Source organism: Nelusetta ayraudi, unplaced genomic scaffold (genome assembly GCF_046127955.1).
Source record: "Nelusetta ayraudi isolate G7.1 ecotype Tasmania unplaced genomic scaffold, CSIRO-AGI_Nayr_v1 ptg000222l, whole genome shotgun sequence".
Lineage (NCBI taxonomy): Eukaryota > Metazoa > Chordata > Actinopteri > Tetraodontiformes > Monacanthidae > Nelusetta > Nelusetta ayraudi.
The window spans coordinates 95,001-112,500 of NW_027466271.1; the positions used below are offsets into that span (position 1 = coordinate 95,001).

The following is a 17,500-nucleotide window of genomic DNA, read 5'->3' on the forward strand; positions in this document are numbered from 1 at the left end:
AAACGTGACTCCCGGTGGACGGAAAAGTGATGAATGATTGATGGTGTTTAGAATCTGAAGGGCTCAGAGTCAGAGTCAGAGCATCACCGGCCTCACAGCGCCCCCTACTGGCCCTCACAGCGCCCCCTACTGCAGTAGTAGTAGAAGAGATGTTTGGCCCTCACAGCACCCCCTACTGGCCCTCACAGCGCCCCCTACTGCAGTAGTAATAGAAGAGATGTTTGGCCCTCACAGCGCCCCTTACTGCAGTAGTAGTAGAAGAGATGTTTGACCCTCACAGCGCCCCCTACTGCAGTAGTAGTAGAAGAGATGTTTGACCCTCACAGCGCCCCCTACTGCAGTAGTAGTAGAAGAGATGTTTGGCCCTCACAGCGCCCCCTACTGCAGTAGTAGTAGAAGAGATGTTTGACCCTCACAGCGCCCCCTACTGCAGTAGTAGTAGAAGAGATGTTTGGCCCTCACAGCGCCCCCTACTGCAGTAGTAGTAGAAGAGATGTTTGACCCTCACAGCGCCCCCTACTGCAGTAGTAGTAGAAGAGATGTTTGGCCCTCACAGCGCCCCTTACTGCAGTAGTAGTAGAAGAGATGTTTGGCCCTCACAGCACCCCCTACTGGCCCTCACAGCGCCCCCTACTGCAGTAGTAATAGAAGAGATGTTTGGCCCTCACAGCGCCCCCTACTGCAGTAGTAATAGAAGAGATGTTTGGCCCTCACAGCGCCCCCTACTGCAGTAGTAATAGAAGAGATGTTTGGCCCTCACAGCGCCCCCTACTGCAGTAGTAGTAGAAGAGATGTTTGGCCCTCACAGCGCCCCCTACTGGCCCTCACAGCGCCCCCTACTGCAGCGACAGTAGGGGATATTTTTGATGCTTGTAGTCGCTAACCTCTGCATTCCCCAGATCTGCTGCTCTGAACCTCTCTGGCTCCCCCTGGTGGTGACCTTGCTGTTTACCTCTCTCCCTCCTGCAGCCGACATGGGTTTCGCCCGACTCTTCAACTCGCCGCTGAAGCCGCTGGCCGACCTTGACCCCGTGGTGGTGACCTTCTGGTACCGGGCCCCTGAGCTGCTCCTGGGGGCCCGACACTACACCAAAGCCATCGGTGGGTGCCAGGAGAACAGGAGGAGCTCTCAGGGGTCGACCCCGTCACCTGGGGCATGGCGTGTTGACCTCCCCTCTGTGTGTGTGTGTGTGTGTGTGTGTGTGTGTGTGTGTGTGTGTGTGTGTGTGTGTGCGCGTGGTGGTCGCTCCAGACATCTGGGCCATCGGCTGCATCTTTGCCGAGCTGCTGACCTCGGAGCCCATCTTCCACTGCCGCCAGGAGGACATCAAGACCAGCAACCCCTTCCACCACGACCAGCTGGACCGCATCTTCAGCGTCATGGGCTTCCCCGCAGGTGGCCACCAGCAGGGGCTCCCGTTGTGTAGACATGCTGCTGTGTTTCGATGTGTTGTGGTGACAGTGTGTGTGTGTGTGTGTGTGTGTGTGTGTGTGTTTGCAGACAAGGACTGGGAGGACATCAGGAAGATGCCAGAGTACCCCACACTGCAGAAGGACTTCAGGAGGACGACGTGAGTCGTGGCGCTGATCCGGCTGCGACTCACTGACTCCATTCATTCATTATTGATCGGTGTTTTTGTTTTTTTCCCATTTCCAACAGATATTCAAACAGCAGCCTGATCAAGTACATGGAGAAGCATAAAGTCAAACCAGACAGCAAGGTTTTCCTCCTGGTGGGTCCACACTACACCTCAACTCTCCTGACTGGTCAGTCAGTCAGTCAGTCAGTCAGTCAGTCAGCCAGTTAGTCAGTCATTCAGCCAGTCAGCCAGTCAATTAGCCAATCAGCCAGTCAGTCAGTCAGTCAGTCAGTCAGCCAGTTAGTCAGTCATTCAGCCAGTCAGCCAGTCAATTAGCCAATCAGTCAGTCAGTCAGCCAGTCAGCCAGTCAGTCAGTCAGTCAGTCAGCCAGTCAGTCAGTCAGCCAGTCAGTCATTCAGCCAGTCAGTCAGTCAGTCAGCCAGTCAGCCAGTCAGTCAGTCAGCCAGTCAGTCATTCAGCCAGTCAGTCAGCCAGTCAATAAATCAATAAGTCAATAAGCCAGTCAGTCAGTCAGTCAGTCTTTGGTGTGTTAACAGACTCACAGCTACTGGTTCCTTTGAAGAGCACCGGCAGTGTTTGTGATTTGTGAAGTGTGTTGGCATCCAGGGAGGTGTAGACGTGGTCCTGGTTCTCCACATGGTTCCTCCTGTGGTCAAGTCCAGTGTTTGAGTTCCATTTTTCTCCCTGGATCAGTGAGTTTGGAGCATCAAGAGCAGTTTGAAGGGCCGTCGTCATCGTCGTCATCGTTGTCATCTGAGCAGCAGCAGCGGCAGCAGCGGCAGCGTGTCAGAGCAGCTTGACACCAGGTCAGATAGAGAGAAACATCTCCGACCTTCAGCTCAGGAGCTGAGGAGACAAACAGCTCGACCTTGGAGATAAAGGAGCAGCAGCAGCAGCAGCAGCAGCAGCAGAGGGAGATAGAGGACTGAGAGAAGCAGTGAACCGACTCACTTTGTCTTATCTAACCCCCCCCCCCCCCCCCCCCGATCCACCTGAAGCCTGTTCTGAACCGTCTCCTCTTCTCCCTCTGCACCTTCAGCTCCAGAAGCTCCTCACCATGGACCCCACCAAGAGGATCACGTCAGAGCAGGCGCTACAGGATGCCTACTTCCTGGAGGAGCCTCTCCCCACCACAGAGTGAGTTGAATCTCTGAGCCGACACGCCTAACATCAAGACGTAGCACAGCTCAACACAATGCAACACAAATACTGATGCAGTACACACATACAAGAGTCATTAGGAGCTTGTGCAGGTGTTGGTGGTGAGTCAGGTGTTTGAAGATACACAGGAGTGGGTTCGGTGATGGAGAAGATCTAACAGCCTCTGCTAGACGCTTCCAACCATTTGGTCCTTTGAACTCCAAACTACTGTTTGATTCACTGGTAGACTCCATCTGCTTGGTAGGTGGAGGAGAGTTGCACAACATACTGTTTACGCTGAGGGTTAAAGGTCACAGTCGTTAGATTGAACCAGTGTTTCAGTGGTGGTGCATGTAGAGAGGAGGAGTGACCAGGAGGACAGGAGCAGGCAGGAGGTCCAGAACCGGCCCAGCACTCTTTGAATGTGTCTCCTGTGGTTGCAGCGTGTTTGCCGGCTGCCAGATCCCCTACCCCAAGAGGGAGTTCCTCAACGAAGACGAGCCGGAGGAGAAGGCTGACAAGGTGACGGGCCGCCCCATTCTTTCTTATTTCATTTGATTTGATGTGTTGGGTGAATCCAGAGGCCTCAGCAGGAGAGCGTAGGTCTTCTGCTCGTCCCTCCTACCGATCGGAAATCAAACCATCAAACCATCATAAGAACCAAAAGAACCAAACCATCAAACCATCATAAGAACCATAAGAACCAAACCATCAAACCATCAAACCATCATAAGAACCAAAAGAACCAAACCATCAAACCATCATAAGAACCATAAGAACCATAAGAACCAAACCATCAAACCATCATAAGAACCAAAAGAACCAAACCATCAAACCATCAAACCATCATAAGAACCAAAAGAACCAAACCATCAAACCATCATAAGAACCAAAAGAACCAAAAGAACCAAACCATCAAACCATCATAAGAACCAAAAGAACCAAACCATCAAACCATCAAACCATCAAACTCTTTGAAGGCCTCGCCACGATACTTCACAATTACATAAACAGCAGCTGATGCAACTCAGTGCCTCTCTCCTTCTCTCTCACTCACCCACTCTCTCTCTCTCTGTCTCTCTCACTCTCTCTCTCTCTCTTTATGATAATGTCTCTGTCATCAACGCCCTTTTTTCCATCTAAGTGCAGTAACAGTGAAGCTGCTGTGTTTCCTTGTGAGAAGGAATCTTCACCGCAGGTCATTGACCTCACTGAAGCCTCTCTTTGTCTTCAGTAGGATCCTCTCTGCACTTGTTTCTTAACCTCACACACACACACACACACACACACACACACACACACACACACCAACCGCAACCCGTCTGGACTCACAGCTCAGGTCTGGGTCTGTGAGTCTTTGATTCTCTGAGTCTCTCATTGGGTTGTACTGGATATTTGGAGATGTTCCTCAGGAGTCTGCTGGTGGTCACATGACCGAGCTAAAGGCTAAAGGACCCACACCACTTTGTTCTGTTATCATTGCTGCCGTGATGTTTGTGGATCTTCAGAAGGTTGGAAGCAGCCAGACACAACAGTTTTGTCTCCACTCTGAATCTCACTGCTTCCCTCCACTGCAAGCTTCTTTTTGCTCTGTTCCTTCTTCATTAAAGGTCCTCCTTGTGAAAATTTTGAATAATAAACAGCGACATCAAGTGGTCACCTTTCAGATCGCAGTGCCTTTCACTCTCCCTCCCTCTCCTGAGCTTGCCAGTGAACTACGGTGGCCCTGTGCACCCAAACCTGCACACCTGGTCCACCTTCTTCTTCTTCTTCTTCTTCTTCTTTGTCTTCTTGGTTGGTTTGGTTTGTTATGAAGCTCTTGTGTGTGTGTGTGTGCAGAACCAGACCCAGCAGCACCAGCAGACCACAGGCCAGAACCAGAACCAGAACCAGCAGCAGCAGCAGCAGCAGCAGCAGCAGGCGGCAGCCTCACAGCAGAGCTCCGCCCAGACCAACGGCACCGCCGGCACGGCAGGAGGCGGCGGCGGCGGTGGAGGGGGCGTGGCCGGGGGCGGGCTGCAGCACGGCGGCCAGGACCAGGGACCCCCCAACAAGAAGCCTCGCATTGGACCCTCAGGGGCCTCCTCGGGCACCGCCGTCCACCAGCCAGACTACCAGGTGGGGGCAGCGGTGGGGCGTCGTGCGTTATGTGGTTGCGTGATGGCATTGTGTGAGTGTGTGCTTGTGTGTTTGTGCAGTGCAGTTGTGTGGTTGTGCGATGGCGTGGTGTAGTGTAGGCCTCATCTCTGGGTCAACAAACCAAGGGTTGCAGTGATAACCGCCGCACTTTGTCCCGCCGCCAGCGGTGGCGCCGATGGAGAGAACGCCGTGAATGAAGGGAGGTTGTCAGAAAGAAAAAGAGGGCGGGGCCTGTGAGGTCAGGGGCCACGGCCAAGGCGGCCAACCCCAATAGCAAGTGTACAACTTGATGAGAGCAGCTGAGCCCGTTAGGCCTGTTAGGCCTGTGCCATCTGGTGGTGAGAAGGCGTATTGCACCCCCCTGCTGTCCAGGATATCAGGTGAGAGGCCAGAGAGGTGCTGGAGACAGCAGCTCCACTGGCAGCACATGTATAATTAAACCAGTGTGTGTGTGTGTGTGTGTGTGTGTGTACGTGTGTGTGTGTACGTACGTGTGTGCGTGTGTGTGTGTGTGTGCGTGTGTGCGTCCTACTTTTCCCCTCATCGATCTCTCCCAGCATGCACTGCTCTCTCCGCTCAATATGAGCAACACGTCGGTGACTGGACGGTGGTGGCGGGCGGGGCCAGAAGAGGTCACGGGAGGTGACCATGTGACTGGACGGTGGTGGTGGGCGGGGCCAGAAGAGGTTACGGGAGGTTTTGGCCAGCAGGTGGCGCTTCCCTCGGCGTTCACGCTGCTGCGGGAACTCGCGGTCTCAAGGGGGCGGAGCCAGCATGGTGACCACATGTGGTCACTAACCTCCAGAGATGTGTATCGGTGGCCCTTTGTGACATCACAGAGGGACAGCAGGAAGTGAGTGAATGTTGAACCGGGTCATCTTTTTTTTTTTTTTTTCATTTCATTTTGGCCACTTTGACGAGGCTGCTGGGCCACATGGGGGCGCAGTGGAGTCAGAGCTGCTGCCTCACTGCAGGAAGGTTGTAGGTTGGATTCCCAGGGTCTCCCCGCTCAACGTTCAATAAGACAGAAAGACATTTCAGCAAGCAGACTGAAGGACGGTGAGTGACAGCAGTTAACCCTGTGTTGTTGTCCCTCCTCCAGCACTCTGGCCAGCGCCTGGGCTACCAGAGCAGCGTCCAGGGCTCCTCGCAGCCCCAGAGCACCATGGGATACCCCACAGCCTCCCAGCAGAGCTCCCAGTACTCCCACCAGAGCCACCGCTACTGAGGCCACCGCAGCAGCCAGCCCCCAACCAGCATGATGCCCCCCCCCCCCCCCCCACTGCAGAGGCCACGCCTCCATCCCTCCACCCCCGCCTCCCTCCTGCGCATCACGTCACTCGCAGCGGACTTGTTCTCCGCTGGCGGCACGCAAAAAACGATGACAACAACGACAACAACACAGAAGTAAACAAACAGGAGGAGAGGAGGAGGAGAGGAGGAGGAGGAGAGGAGGAGGAGGAGAGGAGGAGACACAGCAGGAAGTGGGCGGCGGGGGAAAGAAAACACACACACACACACACACACACACGAAACAAACAAAACATGGCACCTACAGACACAACAAGGAGTGTGTGTGTGCGTGTGTGTGTGTGTGTATGTGTGCGTGTGTGTGTGTGTGTGTTGTACAGCGCCTTGTGTTGCATCTGCTGTCACTGACTGGCCACTGAATCCTCCACTTCACCTCCACACTTGATGTCAATGTAAATATTGTTGGAGAGGCGGAGACAGCCGGCCCCGCCCCCAGCCTAGCCCCGCCCCTCTCCTCTCCTCTGCTGTTCTATGGGGGTCGGCCGTCTGTCTGCACGCAGCAGAACTGAAGAGTGCGTCGGCGACGTCCCCGCCTCCTTTCCCTCAGCAGGCCACGCCTCTTGTGACGAGGGGGGCGGGACCTCCCCTGGTCCAGACAGGAAGCAGCGGCTCCATCTCCTGCCTCGTGGTTGGACGTCGAGGTTTTTTTTTTTGTTGTTGTTTTTTTCCTTGCGAGGTTTCTGAACCACAAAGGTTCCGTGCAGCTAACGGAGCCGCAGCGCCCCCTGGTGTCTGTCTGTCTTTACTGGACCCGTGTCAGACCTTTTGTTTTTTTTTAAATGACAGTTGTGTGTGTGTGAATGAGTGTGCGTATGTGTACAGTGTTTGCCCGGTTGTGTTTTTCTCGGTTGGTTTTTTAAAGTGTGCTGCATGCCGTGCGTCTGCTTTGGTTCTGTACTCAGTAGAACTGCACTGAGCGCCGAGCCGAGCTGCAAAAACTGCTCGCAAGAACAGCCAGTGACTGGTGGCGTTGAAAAGCTCCGCCTCCACCGCCAGGCCCGACGGGGGACACGCCATTGGCCCATGACGACAGGTGCCTTCTCCAACACAGACCAATGAGGGCGGGTGCAACAACACAAGTCGATTATTGGTGCTAAATTTTGAAGCGGCCGGTTAGCCTAGCGTAGCTTAGCTTAGCCGAGCTGAAATAGTGCAAAATGTAGCCGGTCACACACACTTTGATGCTTTTGATATATTGTCATGAGAAATAACAGCAGCAGTATTGCCATTCATGTTCAACACTAACAAGTGAACCTTTATTCTCAGTCTTTTTTATTGTATTTCCTGCTAAGAATGGAATTTGAAATTGAAAATGTTTAATTGCTCAGAATATTCTCACATTTTTGTGTGTTTTTTTTTAATTGAAATATTGTCATATATGTTTACAAAACACCTGTCGAGACAAATTTGAAGAACAGTTCCACCTATGATGCCCCGCCTTCATTGGTCCTGCTCAGTCACATGACTGGCCAGGCCGTGTTATAGAATGCACCCATTGATCGGCATTTGATAAGAAAACTTGTTTTGTTCTGTTTTTTTTTAATGAAATGTCTATCATTCTTTTTAATGGAGAAGTGCCCACCCAAAATGAAGCTAAGAGAACACTGACACCTTGTGGCTGAAAAGAGAACTGCAGTTATTTGTCAGATCTGTCAGGGTTTGATCGAACTTGGAACAGTCTTCTTAATTTGACCTTTGACCTTTTCCTGAGCTGACACGCGCTGAAATATTTTGACGGGTCAAATCATATTTGTGCCACGCGCTGGTGCGAGGGTGCATCTCCCCACCAGCGTGTGGCGCTGGCGGGCCTGGTGGTGGTTCTTTGGGCCTCCGGGAGGAGAACCAGCAGCTACTCAACGGTTTTCAACCTGAGGAGCGACGGCGCCGACGCTCACCTCTCTCTCTCTCTCTCTCTGTCACCGTACTGAGACTGGGCTTGGGAACACAGTTACTGTCTAACAGCTCCTATGCAAAAAAGAAGGGAAGAAAGAGAGAGAGAAGAAGCTGTGGCGTGTTGGCGAGCTTTCCTCTGCGGCTGCCACGCAGACCCCACCGGTCCTCTTTCAGTCCGTCTGTCGCGCACTCACTGTCCCTCCACAGCGTTCTGAAATGTACTCCAAATGAACTATTGTAAAGAAATGCATATAAATATATATATATATAAATATATATATATATATGAATATAGTATATAGTACACAATGGTATTTATTATTTCCATACATCTATGAATTATAATGTTGAGTCTTTCCTCTGCCTTAACTGTAGTAGCTCTACAAAGGGGCCTTCCATCGGACCAGACAGGAAATGCCCCTGTGCACTTCCTGTCTTTTTTCTTTTTTTTTTAAATGATTTTTTTATTTTTATTTTTTTGCAGTTTCTTCCTTTATTGGGTGTTTTCATCTCCACGACGCCCTCTCCTGTCCAGTGAATGTGTGGCGGCACCGCCAGCAACGACGGCTCCACCCGTTAGCCCGTTAGCCCTTTAGCTCCCTCACGACCTATGTAGCATATTGTGGAAGCTAGCAGCAGCTAAAATAGATCGATACATAAGTCGATACTTGTGCCCCTCCCCCGAGCTTCTCAAGTGTGTTATAAGATGCTGTACATAAGAACACACACACACACACACACACACACACACACACACACACACACACACTTTTTCAGAGTGTCTCATTGGGATATTGATACAATTAATGTCTTTTAATGCACTGTTGTCACTCAGATATTGCTCTTTTTTTTAGTATTTAATGTTTTTTTAATGTCTCGCTTTTGACACTAAAGTCCTTACTGTGCTATGGCTTACTGTGTGTGTGTGTGTGTGTGTGTGTGTGTGTGTGTGTGTGTGTGTGTGTGTGTGTGTCACACGACGAGGCTCGGTTCTAACTCCATGGATTTAGTATCAGCCTTTCTTCATGAGCGTTGCAGAGGTCCAGATGTTCTGAACCTCAGTGAGGCTCCAGCTGCATCCCAGGCATCTGCAGGTCCGGGTGTCCGCCCACTCCTCGACACTCATGTGTGTGTCTGTGTGTGTGTGAGTCTGAGAGAGAGTTGTCAAACACACACTTGGCCTGGTCTCGTTGTCTTTTCTTAGCACTGGCAGTCGAAGGCAGCAATAGCAGAATTCATGTATATTTATTTTATATCCTCTACTATAATAAAAAAAGAAGAAGCATTTCCTGTCTGGCTCACACCTTGTGTGTGTGTGTGTGTGTGTGTGTGTGTGTGTGTGTGTGTGTGTGTGTTTGGCATGTCCCTGCTGCAGTTCTGCCGAGTCGCCACTTGGTGTCGCCCAAGAGCGGCTGTTTTTTTTTCCCCCCCAGCAGTGGGAGCGCTGCTTGTTGTCTTCTACCCGCTGCTGGACCGCTGGACTTCAGAACCAGTGACCTGCTGGTGGATTCCTGATCTTCGTGTTCCAACCGACACGGGGAACCTCTGCTCTCACGAGCCGTGCTGATGGTTGGAGCTCCAGATGCGGAGTCTTCTGACCACCCGCCGGAGACGGTGGATATTTTCCAGGTGATTGGACCTCCAGCCGGGCCCGGACCGGTTCTCCGAAGCTGCGGCAGAGCCCGGCTTCTGAACCTGCGTGTGTTGAACTGATTCCAAATTACAGGTGAGAGCCGCTGCCTGCTGCAGAAACAGGATGTCTCCGCCTGATCAGGACATTCCAGCGGATGCGTCAGCTTGACGTGCACTTGTCTGCGTGTGCAGCCAGACAAGCCGAGACTTGGCCCCTGGATCCCGGCCCCCTGGATCCCGGCCCCCTGGATCCCGGCCCCCTGGCTCCCGGCTCCCGGCTCCTGGCAGACCCGCCGCCACCGCTGGGAGAAAATTTATGAGCTGGAGGAAGCTGCAGCAGAATGCTTGAACACGGACGCTCCTGGTTCTGCAGCCCGCCGCCAGGTGCTGCGGCTCGGCTGGACTCGGCCGGACTCGGCTGCCAGGAGCAGCTGCAGCTGGGTGAGAGCGTTCAGGCGCATGCGTGCGCAGCAGGACGTGTGTATAGAATGAAGTGACAGGCCGCGACGAGGCCGGTGGCCACGGCTCAGGTGAGAGAAGTCAACAGGTGTGACGTCACAAGCACACATCCAGTGGTATGTGCTTTGTGGTGGGCGGAGTCCAAATCAGTCGTTTCCAAAGCATTTCCCGGTATTGAAATGTGGATGCAGCTTCCAGTTTTTCCTGCATTCTATCGTTGGAGCAGCAGTTGCTTGCAAAAAGACAAAGAGTGAAAGCAGCCTGAAAGGATGTTTCTGTAGTTTTCATCTACAACTCCTGCTGCTGCATCGGGACCCAACATGAGCTGAAGAATACTTTCTCCTTCTCCTTCTCCTCCTTCTCCTCCTTCTCCTCCTTCTCCTCCTTCTCCTTCTCCTCCTTCTCCTCCTCTTCTCCTCCTTCTTCTCCTCCTCCTTCTTCTCCTCCTTCTTCTCCTCCTCCTTCTTCTCCTTCTTCTTCTTCTCCTCCTTCTTCTCCTCCTCCTTCTTCTCCTTCTCCTCCTTCTCCTCCTCCTTCTCCTTCTTCTCCTCCTTCTCCTTCTCCTTCCTCTCCAACTCCAGACCCAACAAGCACCCCTCTATCCCAGATCCAGACTCAGCAGCAGCAATGAATCACCTGTCACCTGCCTGCTTTTGTCTTGTCATGCAAAAAACAAACAAACACAGAACTTTTCCCTCCCGAGAATGAATGAATGAATTCCAGCGGCGCTGTGCTCTGGGAGGGAAGTGACGGCCGCGGGGCTTCCGCACAGCAGCGCTGACCCGTGACCACCGGCCCTCAGACCGTGAGAAACGGGCCTCTTTCCACAGCCCAAGTGTGTGTGTGTGTGTGTGTGTGTGTGTGTGTGTGTGTGTGTGTGTGTGTGTGTGTGTGTGTGTGTGTGTGTGTGGCCGCTCTGCACAAGGCTTCTCCTGCTGAGCGAGTGGAGCGTGGCTGCGAGTTTCTTCTGGAGTGGCTCGGAATTCTTCCGGGTGCTGCCGTGTGTGGGCCCATGTTGTCCTCCCTCCCTCCCTCCCTCTCTCCCTCCGCTCTGTTCATCCCACTCTGCAGACGCAGGAGGCGTCCACTAGGGGTCCAGAACCAACAGGCAAAAAGAAAAGGAAGAGAAGAAAGGCCTGCAGAAGGAGTGAGATGCCGCGACATTCCGAGGTCAGCCCAGGGAATTTTCCTCCGACGAGGTCGCCTTGTTTTGTCTCTTTTCTTTTCTCCCCCCCCCCCCCTGATTCACTGGACACACACTCTTTAACACACACACACACACGTCCAGAGTGCGAAGGCATTGTCGCGGCCACCTCACAGCAGATAAGAGGCTGCGGTGACGCCGGCCGGAGGGGGAATTCTGCTCCAGGCGGGGGTCTCAGAGTCGGAGTCAGGGGGTCACAGGCTGAGCCAGATAGCACAGGCCTCAGTGTGTGTGTGTGTGTGTGTGTGTGAGTGTGAGTCACTGCCGACACACGAGATGCCATGTGTTTCCACCCACAGCGCTGAAGAGCAAATTCTCCACCCCCCCCCTCTCTTTTTTTCCTCCTTTTTTCTTTTTTCACCGCCGCTGACTGTCAACAAGAGTGCGTCGCTGCCGCTCGCTCCGCTGTGGCCACATCGCTGCTGGTGTGAGGGGGGCCGTGCCCGCGGGCCTGCACTGCAGCGCCACCACTGGAGTGAAGACAGAGTGGAGGGGTGCAGGTATGAGGTGGAAGGTGTGAAGTCAACTTGGTTGGATCGTTAAGAAGAGGTTGAATCCAAAGCTTTCCATCAGAATGACTCTGGGCCAGTAGTTACTGGGTCAGAATGATTCTGGGCCAGAATGATTCTGGGCCAGAATGACTCTGGGCCAGTAGTTACTGGGTCAGAATGACTCTGGGCCAGTAGTTACTGGGGTCAGAATGACTCTGGGCCAGTAGTTACTGGGTCAGAATGACTCTGGGCCAGTAGTTACTGGGTCAGAATGATTCTGGGCCAGTAGTTACTGGGCCAGTAGTTACTGGGCCAGTAGTTACTGGGGTCAGAATGACTCTGGGCCAGTAGTTACTGGGTCAGAATGACTCTGGGCCAGTAGTTACTGGGTCAGAATGATTCTGGGCCAGTAGTTACTGGGCCAGTAGTTACTGGGCCAGTAGTTACTGGGGTCAGAATGACTCTGGGCCAGTAGTTACTGGGTCAGAATGACTCTGGGCCAGTAGTTACTGGGGTCAGAGTTCAGGCCCACCACCAGGGAAGCACCGAGTCGGCGCTGATTTCTTCGTTCCTCGGGCCCAAAGTTCCTCCGTCCTGCTTCCACTGAAGGGATGACGCCCGGACTCGGCGGCCCGGACGTCACTGGTTCACAAACTGGACTCCAGAGGCCCAGTGGGATCCCAGTGCGGCTCGCAGTGTCCCTGCAAACAGTGACTCACTCATTTCTATTTTTGATTCTTTCCACCAGTGCCACCGATGGGTCCCTTTCTGTGCATTTGTGGCCATTGTGGCAACCCGGCCATGCAAAACAAGCTACAAGCTACAAGCTATGGCTAACGCGAGCCCGTTTAGCCCCGTGTTTACGGCCTGAGTTGACCTCGGGGTCTTTGATTCTATGGGTTCTGCAGTCACGGAGGGCAGAGAACACTCACAGTGAAACTAACAGACCAGTGCGTGGCAGATGTGTTTCATTTTCAATGTTATTGTTGTGATCCAACGCCGTCCATTCCCAATACATTGTTTGCTCGTGAGATTGTGGGCGACTGTGCGTCAGTGAGAACGTGGGACTCCTCAGTGGTGGTGGTGGTGGTGGTGGTGAATTCCTTGCCATGTCACTGGTGTTGTGCTTTAGACAGAGCAGAGCAGCAGGCGGTGCTTTCAACACACACACACACACACACACTTGGCCATCACACAACTTCCAGTCAGTTTGTGCCTCACTGTCTTGTCTGCAGCTGCTGTCGACATGATTCTTATCTGTGTGTGTGTGCGCGTGTGTGTGTGTGTGTTTTATGAAAGTTGAGGAAGAGGAAGAAGTGAAGCCTGAAGACCCGCCGCTCGCATCCGGTTCCGCCGGTTCCTCCTCGGCCCAGTTTCTACATCACAACTTTCTCCTCCTCCTCCTCCTCCTCCCTTCAGCAACTGCAACTTCTTTGACAAACCGAGAGAAGGAAGGAAGGAGAGGAGAAGAAGAAGAAAAAAAGAGAAAGAGAAAGAGTTCCTCTCGCGATAGGAGCTTGCTGATGCAGCCGCCATATTCTGTGGCTCTATTTTGATTCGCATCTGCTGGAAGTTGCGGAAAAAGCGGAAAAGTTCGGGGCCGTCGCGGGGAGGGGGGCCCACACCAGCCGATCTGTCACACCTCGCTCCCGGCTCGCTGTCACACCGAGGCCCGGCGCTCGGAAGCCTGCCCCCGGCTCGCTTCTTCGCGGACAGATCGAGCCAAGGCCCCGGGGCCTCGGTGCTCTCCCCCACTCCTGCTGGCCGGAGACCCTCTCCGGCTCCATCCTCGGCGAGCTCCGCGGCCCTCCGGAGCTCCGGCGGCGGCGGTGTCGGCTGTTGACGGCGGCCCCGGCAGTGCGGCGGCGGCGGCGACGGGAAGGGGACGGTAAGTCCGGACCGCAGCTAAAGTTGCTCCACTTTGTTTGGTTCCGTCAGTAATAACAGGGAGGGGGGGAGGTTTCTGAATGGCGGTAAGGCGGCCGTGAGCGAGCGAGTTGGGAACGCGCTGTTCGTTCCCTTGTGTTTGGAAGAAAGCGCGAAGGGAAAAAGTTTTGAGATGTTGGAAAAAGTTTTAGTTAGCGGCTAGCGGCTAACGGCTAGCAGTTAGCTCCAGGGCGCTAGTAGGGGGGAGGCTGCTCCCACTCTCTCTGGATTCATTTGTTGTTCTTTAAAACACAAAACACACACTCTATAACTTGTATAAACGTTCCCAGTGCACCGTTGTACAGTTTTCTTGTGCTGTAGCCTTGTTGTGTTGCGCCGCGGCTAAGTGGCGCTAGCAGCCGTGTTGTATAGCTGTGCTGAGCTCACTGACTTTTTCCACTGAGGCGAAGCTCAACGGTCCGCACATGGAAACGCTAAATCATTGAATTGTTCCCTCCACTTAAGTGTTGTATTTTATCTCCGCTACTTCACTTCTTCCTCGTCCCCCTCTTTGCTGTATCTCGTCTCAACAACTTTTGCGTGTGAAACGTCAAACTTTGTCATGTTAGCCCCGATGTGTGGCTACAAGCTGAACTCTCAGCTGCGTCAAAAGAAGAAACGCAATAATAATTCCTCCACTGTTTTCTTCTTCTTCTTCTTCTTCTTCTGTCTGTGCGTTTCCTCCTTTAACCCTGAGGATAATGCTAGTATTGTTTTGGAGTGTTTACTCTCGACTGGCTCGTTGCTTGTGGTGTTGCACAACCGCTGCCAAGTTGAAATCACAGCGGAGGAGCAACACAAACAGCAGTTTCCATAAATCAGGTGATGGATGAGTCACTTCACCTTCTCCTTATCTCCTGTGATGTTGTTCCTCGTGGACGGATGGCAGGGTTGTGGGAGCTGAAGGGTGGGAAAACTCGCCTGGGACGGGTTCTGCAGAGCTGGACGGGTTCTGCAGAACCCTGCGGTGGATGACGGCTCCAACAGGCACCGGTCGATGTTGTCGGTGGTCCGGATGACCGAGGATGAGGTGAGGGCTCGTTGTCATGGTGGGAGTGTGCAGGTTGCGTGCTGGGATGTTGTCTCTTCCTTGGAACGGTCTCTGTTTGTGAGGTCAGAGGTCAAACACAGGCGCCGAGGTCGATAGCGGTAGGGAATTCCAATGTGTGAAAAGTGCATTTGTAATCAGGTCAGTTTGTCTTGCTGTTGTATTGCTCTGCTGCCTTCTAGCGAGAGGTGGACCCACTGTGTGACTGCTGGGCCACTGGGTTTCAATATGTGCCAGAGGGGGAGAGGGTAGCGGAGCAGCAGCAGATGGATGCAGTGTTTCTGGTGGAGGAAACCATCTATCATGGGATGTCCTGGAGAAAACCTGTTGCTGTAATGTCACTGGAAGATGAAGCAAAGCAAAGTTGCAACCAAATCAGTGTCTGTGAAGCCCCACCTGGGTGTTTAGCTCTCAGAACCATCCAGAACCACCCAGAACCACCCAGAACCATCCAGAGCCACCTAGAACCAGCAGGGTGTTCTGTATTGAAAAGACTCTGAAAGCACTGCAAACCTGGAGGAGGTGCAGCTGTTTGATGACTCACTGACTCACTGACTGTCTGTCAATATCATTTCTTCAAGTTCATGTTAAGGGCCGGATTAAAAAGCTTCACGTGCTGCATATGACCCGCGGGCCATCGTTTGCCCACACCTGATCTAGATTTAAAAAAGTGTTGACACATTGTGTTACTTATTGTGTTGTGTGACTCTGGCTAACACAGTGTGTTGCGCTGGCTAACACAGTGTGTTGCGTTGCGCTGGCTAACACAGTGTGTTGCGTTGCACTGGCTAACACAGTGTGTTGCGCTGGCTAACACAGTGTGTTGCGTTGCACTGGCTAACACAGTGTGTTGCGCTGGCTAACACAGTGTGTTGCGCTGGCTAACACAGTGTGTTGCGCTGCCCTGGCTAACACAGTGTGTGGCGGTGGCTTCAGTCTGTGTCAAACCCCAGTACAGGTTGGTGCTTCTTTCATTCCGAGCAGTGCTTTGTGGTGTGTGGGTCAGTTTTGTGTGGTGCAGGTCCTGCCAGTGTCCTACACTCCTGGTGTGTTTGGCCTCCTGCAGGTCCTCTCAGAACCTCGTCACCTCCCGGGTCTCTGCTGTGTTATCTTGTTTACGCCGGGGAAGAGGACGGTGGTGCGAAGCTGAGCAGGTTGGCAGCTGCTCCTCCTCCTGCTCCTCCTCCTCCTCCTCCTGAGCAGGAAGTGTGACTGGGACTGCAGCTCACTGTGTTTGATGTGCGCACTCTCCTTTAAAACAACACAACTACACACCCTGTGAATGCCGGTGTGGGTTTGTCCTGGCCGACGCCTCCCATGCAAGGCTGTGTGTCTGCCGCCGCGCTGACACAGTGTGTGTCATTCATTAGCAGCCGGTGCAGCTGGTGGCCCTGGTGGCCGGCGCTGGGCGCTGCACTTCCTGGCCAGCGAGCTGCACGGCCCACTGTTTATAGGTGCAGACCCCTAACTCAAAGCATGTGTGCCTGCCTGCAACTGGGTGGAACTGCACTGCCAGGAAGAGGGGGTCTTGGCTGTGTGGTGCAGCCTCGCTCTCTGCACACACACACACACACACACACACACGCACACACACACACACACACACACACACAGACTTGAGTACTGGACTGTTTTTTTTTTCTTTCTTTTTTATTTGCGCACGCTGAGCTGCATGCAGCTCATTGCTTTGCTTGGATGCCACTTCAGACGTGCTAACATGCTAACATGCTAACACACTCAGTCCACACAGCCAAGCCAGTGCACTTTGTGTGTGTGTGTGTGTGTGTGTGTTGCCCAGTCGCTTGTCGATAAAAGGCTGTTGTTTTTATGCACTTGTGTTTGTTTGGTGTTATTGCGCGACGAGGTGGCGGCGCCAGCCCCTCCCTCTTCCCCCCCAAAGCCACCCCCCCCCCCACTCTGCTGCCCCACCCCCGCCCCTCTGGTCTGCGCTGAGCTCTCGCTTCCCAAAAAACTAGTTTCTTGGCGTCATCTTGGACGCCAGCAGCGCAGCGGCAAGCAGCAAGCGAGTGTCTCTGCTACCTGTATGCTAGCCGATGCTAGCCGATGCTAGCTGATGCTAGCTGATGCTAGCTGATGAGCCAGTTCACAGGGACGATGATGGTGATGATAACAGTTAGGGCTGGGACCGTGCGTTTCCCTCCCCATTCCATTCCTCTGCACTTTGTTGCGTGACGTTGTGAGTCTGTGATATTTTCTCCATGTTCAGTCTGTGCAGCTGTAACACCAGTGCAGGGGTTGCATTGACTGTTGGATTAGGTTGTCTCCAGGCTCCCAGCATAATACTCCCATAATACTCATCACATGCAGTGATTGTCTGCAGGCTTGCTGCTGCAGTGGCTAGGTTAGCTCTGCAGCTAGCTCGGGCTGCTGTCTTGCTAGGTGAGCAGCAGCGCTGGTTGTGTGCCCTCCTCCAGCTCTCCTCTCTCCGCTGTGCCGTTGTTCCGTCGTCGTCTCGCCGACGGAACGTTCATCAAAGCAAAGATGTGGATGCTGGTGTGAGTGGGCTCTCTGCTCTGGCCTCTGATGACAGCGGCGCCTGCTGCCCAGTGCAGCCCCTGCTCGCTGTGTGTGTCCAGGTCAGGCTGGAGCTCGGCCAGAGGAGCTGCCGTGCCAGCTGAGACTGCAGCCACCCAT

General features: G+C 53.4%; 3 protein-coding genes across 8 annotated transcripts in view; 2 read left to right on the forward strand and 1 right to left on the reverse strand.

Annotated features, from left to right (window-relative positions):
- The window catches only part of cdk19 (cyclin dependent kinase 19), a 28,740-nt gene extending 19,363 nt beyond the window's left edge, over positions 1 to 9,377 (forward strand). For all 3 annotated transcript variants that reach the window (XM_076016363.1, XM_076016364.1, XM_076016361.1), the window contains 8 exons: positions 970 to 1,101; positions 1,253 to 1,396; positions 1,502 to 1,571; positions 1,661 to 1,733; positions 2,642 to 2,739; positions 3,186 to 3,264; positions 4,582 to 4,860; positions 5,984 to 9,377. In XM_076016363.1, the coding sequence (XP_075872478.1) occupies positions 970 to 1,101; positions 1,253 to 1,396; positions 1,502 to 1,571; positions 1,661 to 1,733; positions 2,642 to 2,739; positions 3,186 to 3,264; positions 4,582 to 4,860; positions 5,984 to 6,109 (1,001 nt within the window). In that variant the 3' untranslated portion in view covers positions 6,110 to 9,377. The remainder of the gene's footprint in view (positions 1 to 969; positions 1,102 to 1,252; positions 1,397 to 1,501; positions 1,572 to 1,660; positions 1,734 to 2,641; positions 2,740 to 3,185; positions 3,265 to 4,581; positions 4,861 to 5,983) is intronic.
- Positions 1 to 17,500, reverse strand: part of LOC142881903 (putative ribonuclease ZC3H12C) — an 89,943-nt gene that overhangs the window by 45,932 nt on the left and 26,511 nt on the right. The gene's annotated exons all lie outside the window — the stretch shown is intronic.
- tab2 (TGF-beta activated kinase 1 (MAP3K7) binding protein 2) overlaps positions 13,149 to 17,500 on the forward strand; it is a 21,775-nt gene continuing 17,423 nt past the window's right edge. For 2 of the 4 annotated variants that reach the window (XM_076016337.1, XM_076016340.1), the window contains exon 1: positions 13,150 to 13,763. The gene's annotated coding sequence lies outside the window, so the exon portion shown is untranslated. Of the gene's footprint in view, positions 13,764 to 17,500 lie in introns of all 4 variants that reach the window. The other 2 variants (XM_076016339.1, XM_076016338.1) reach the window with 2 other exon arrangements.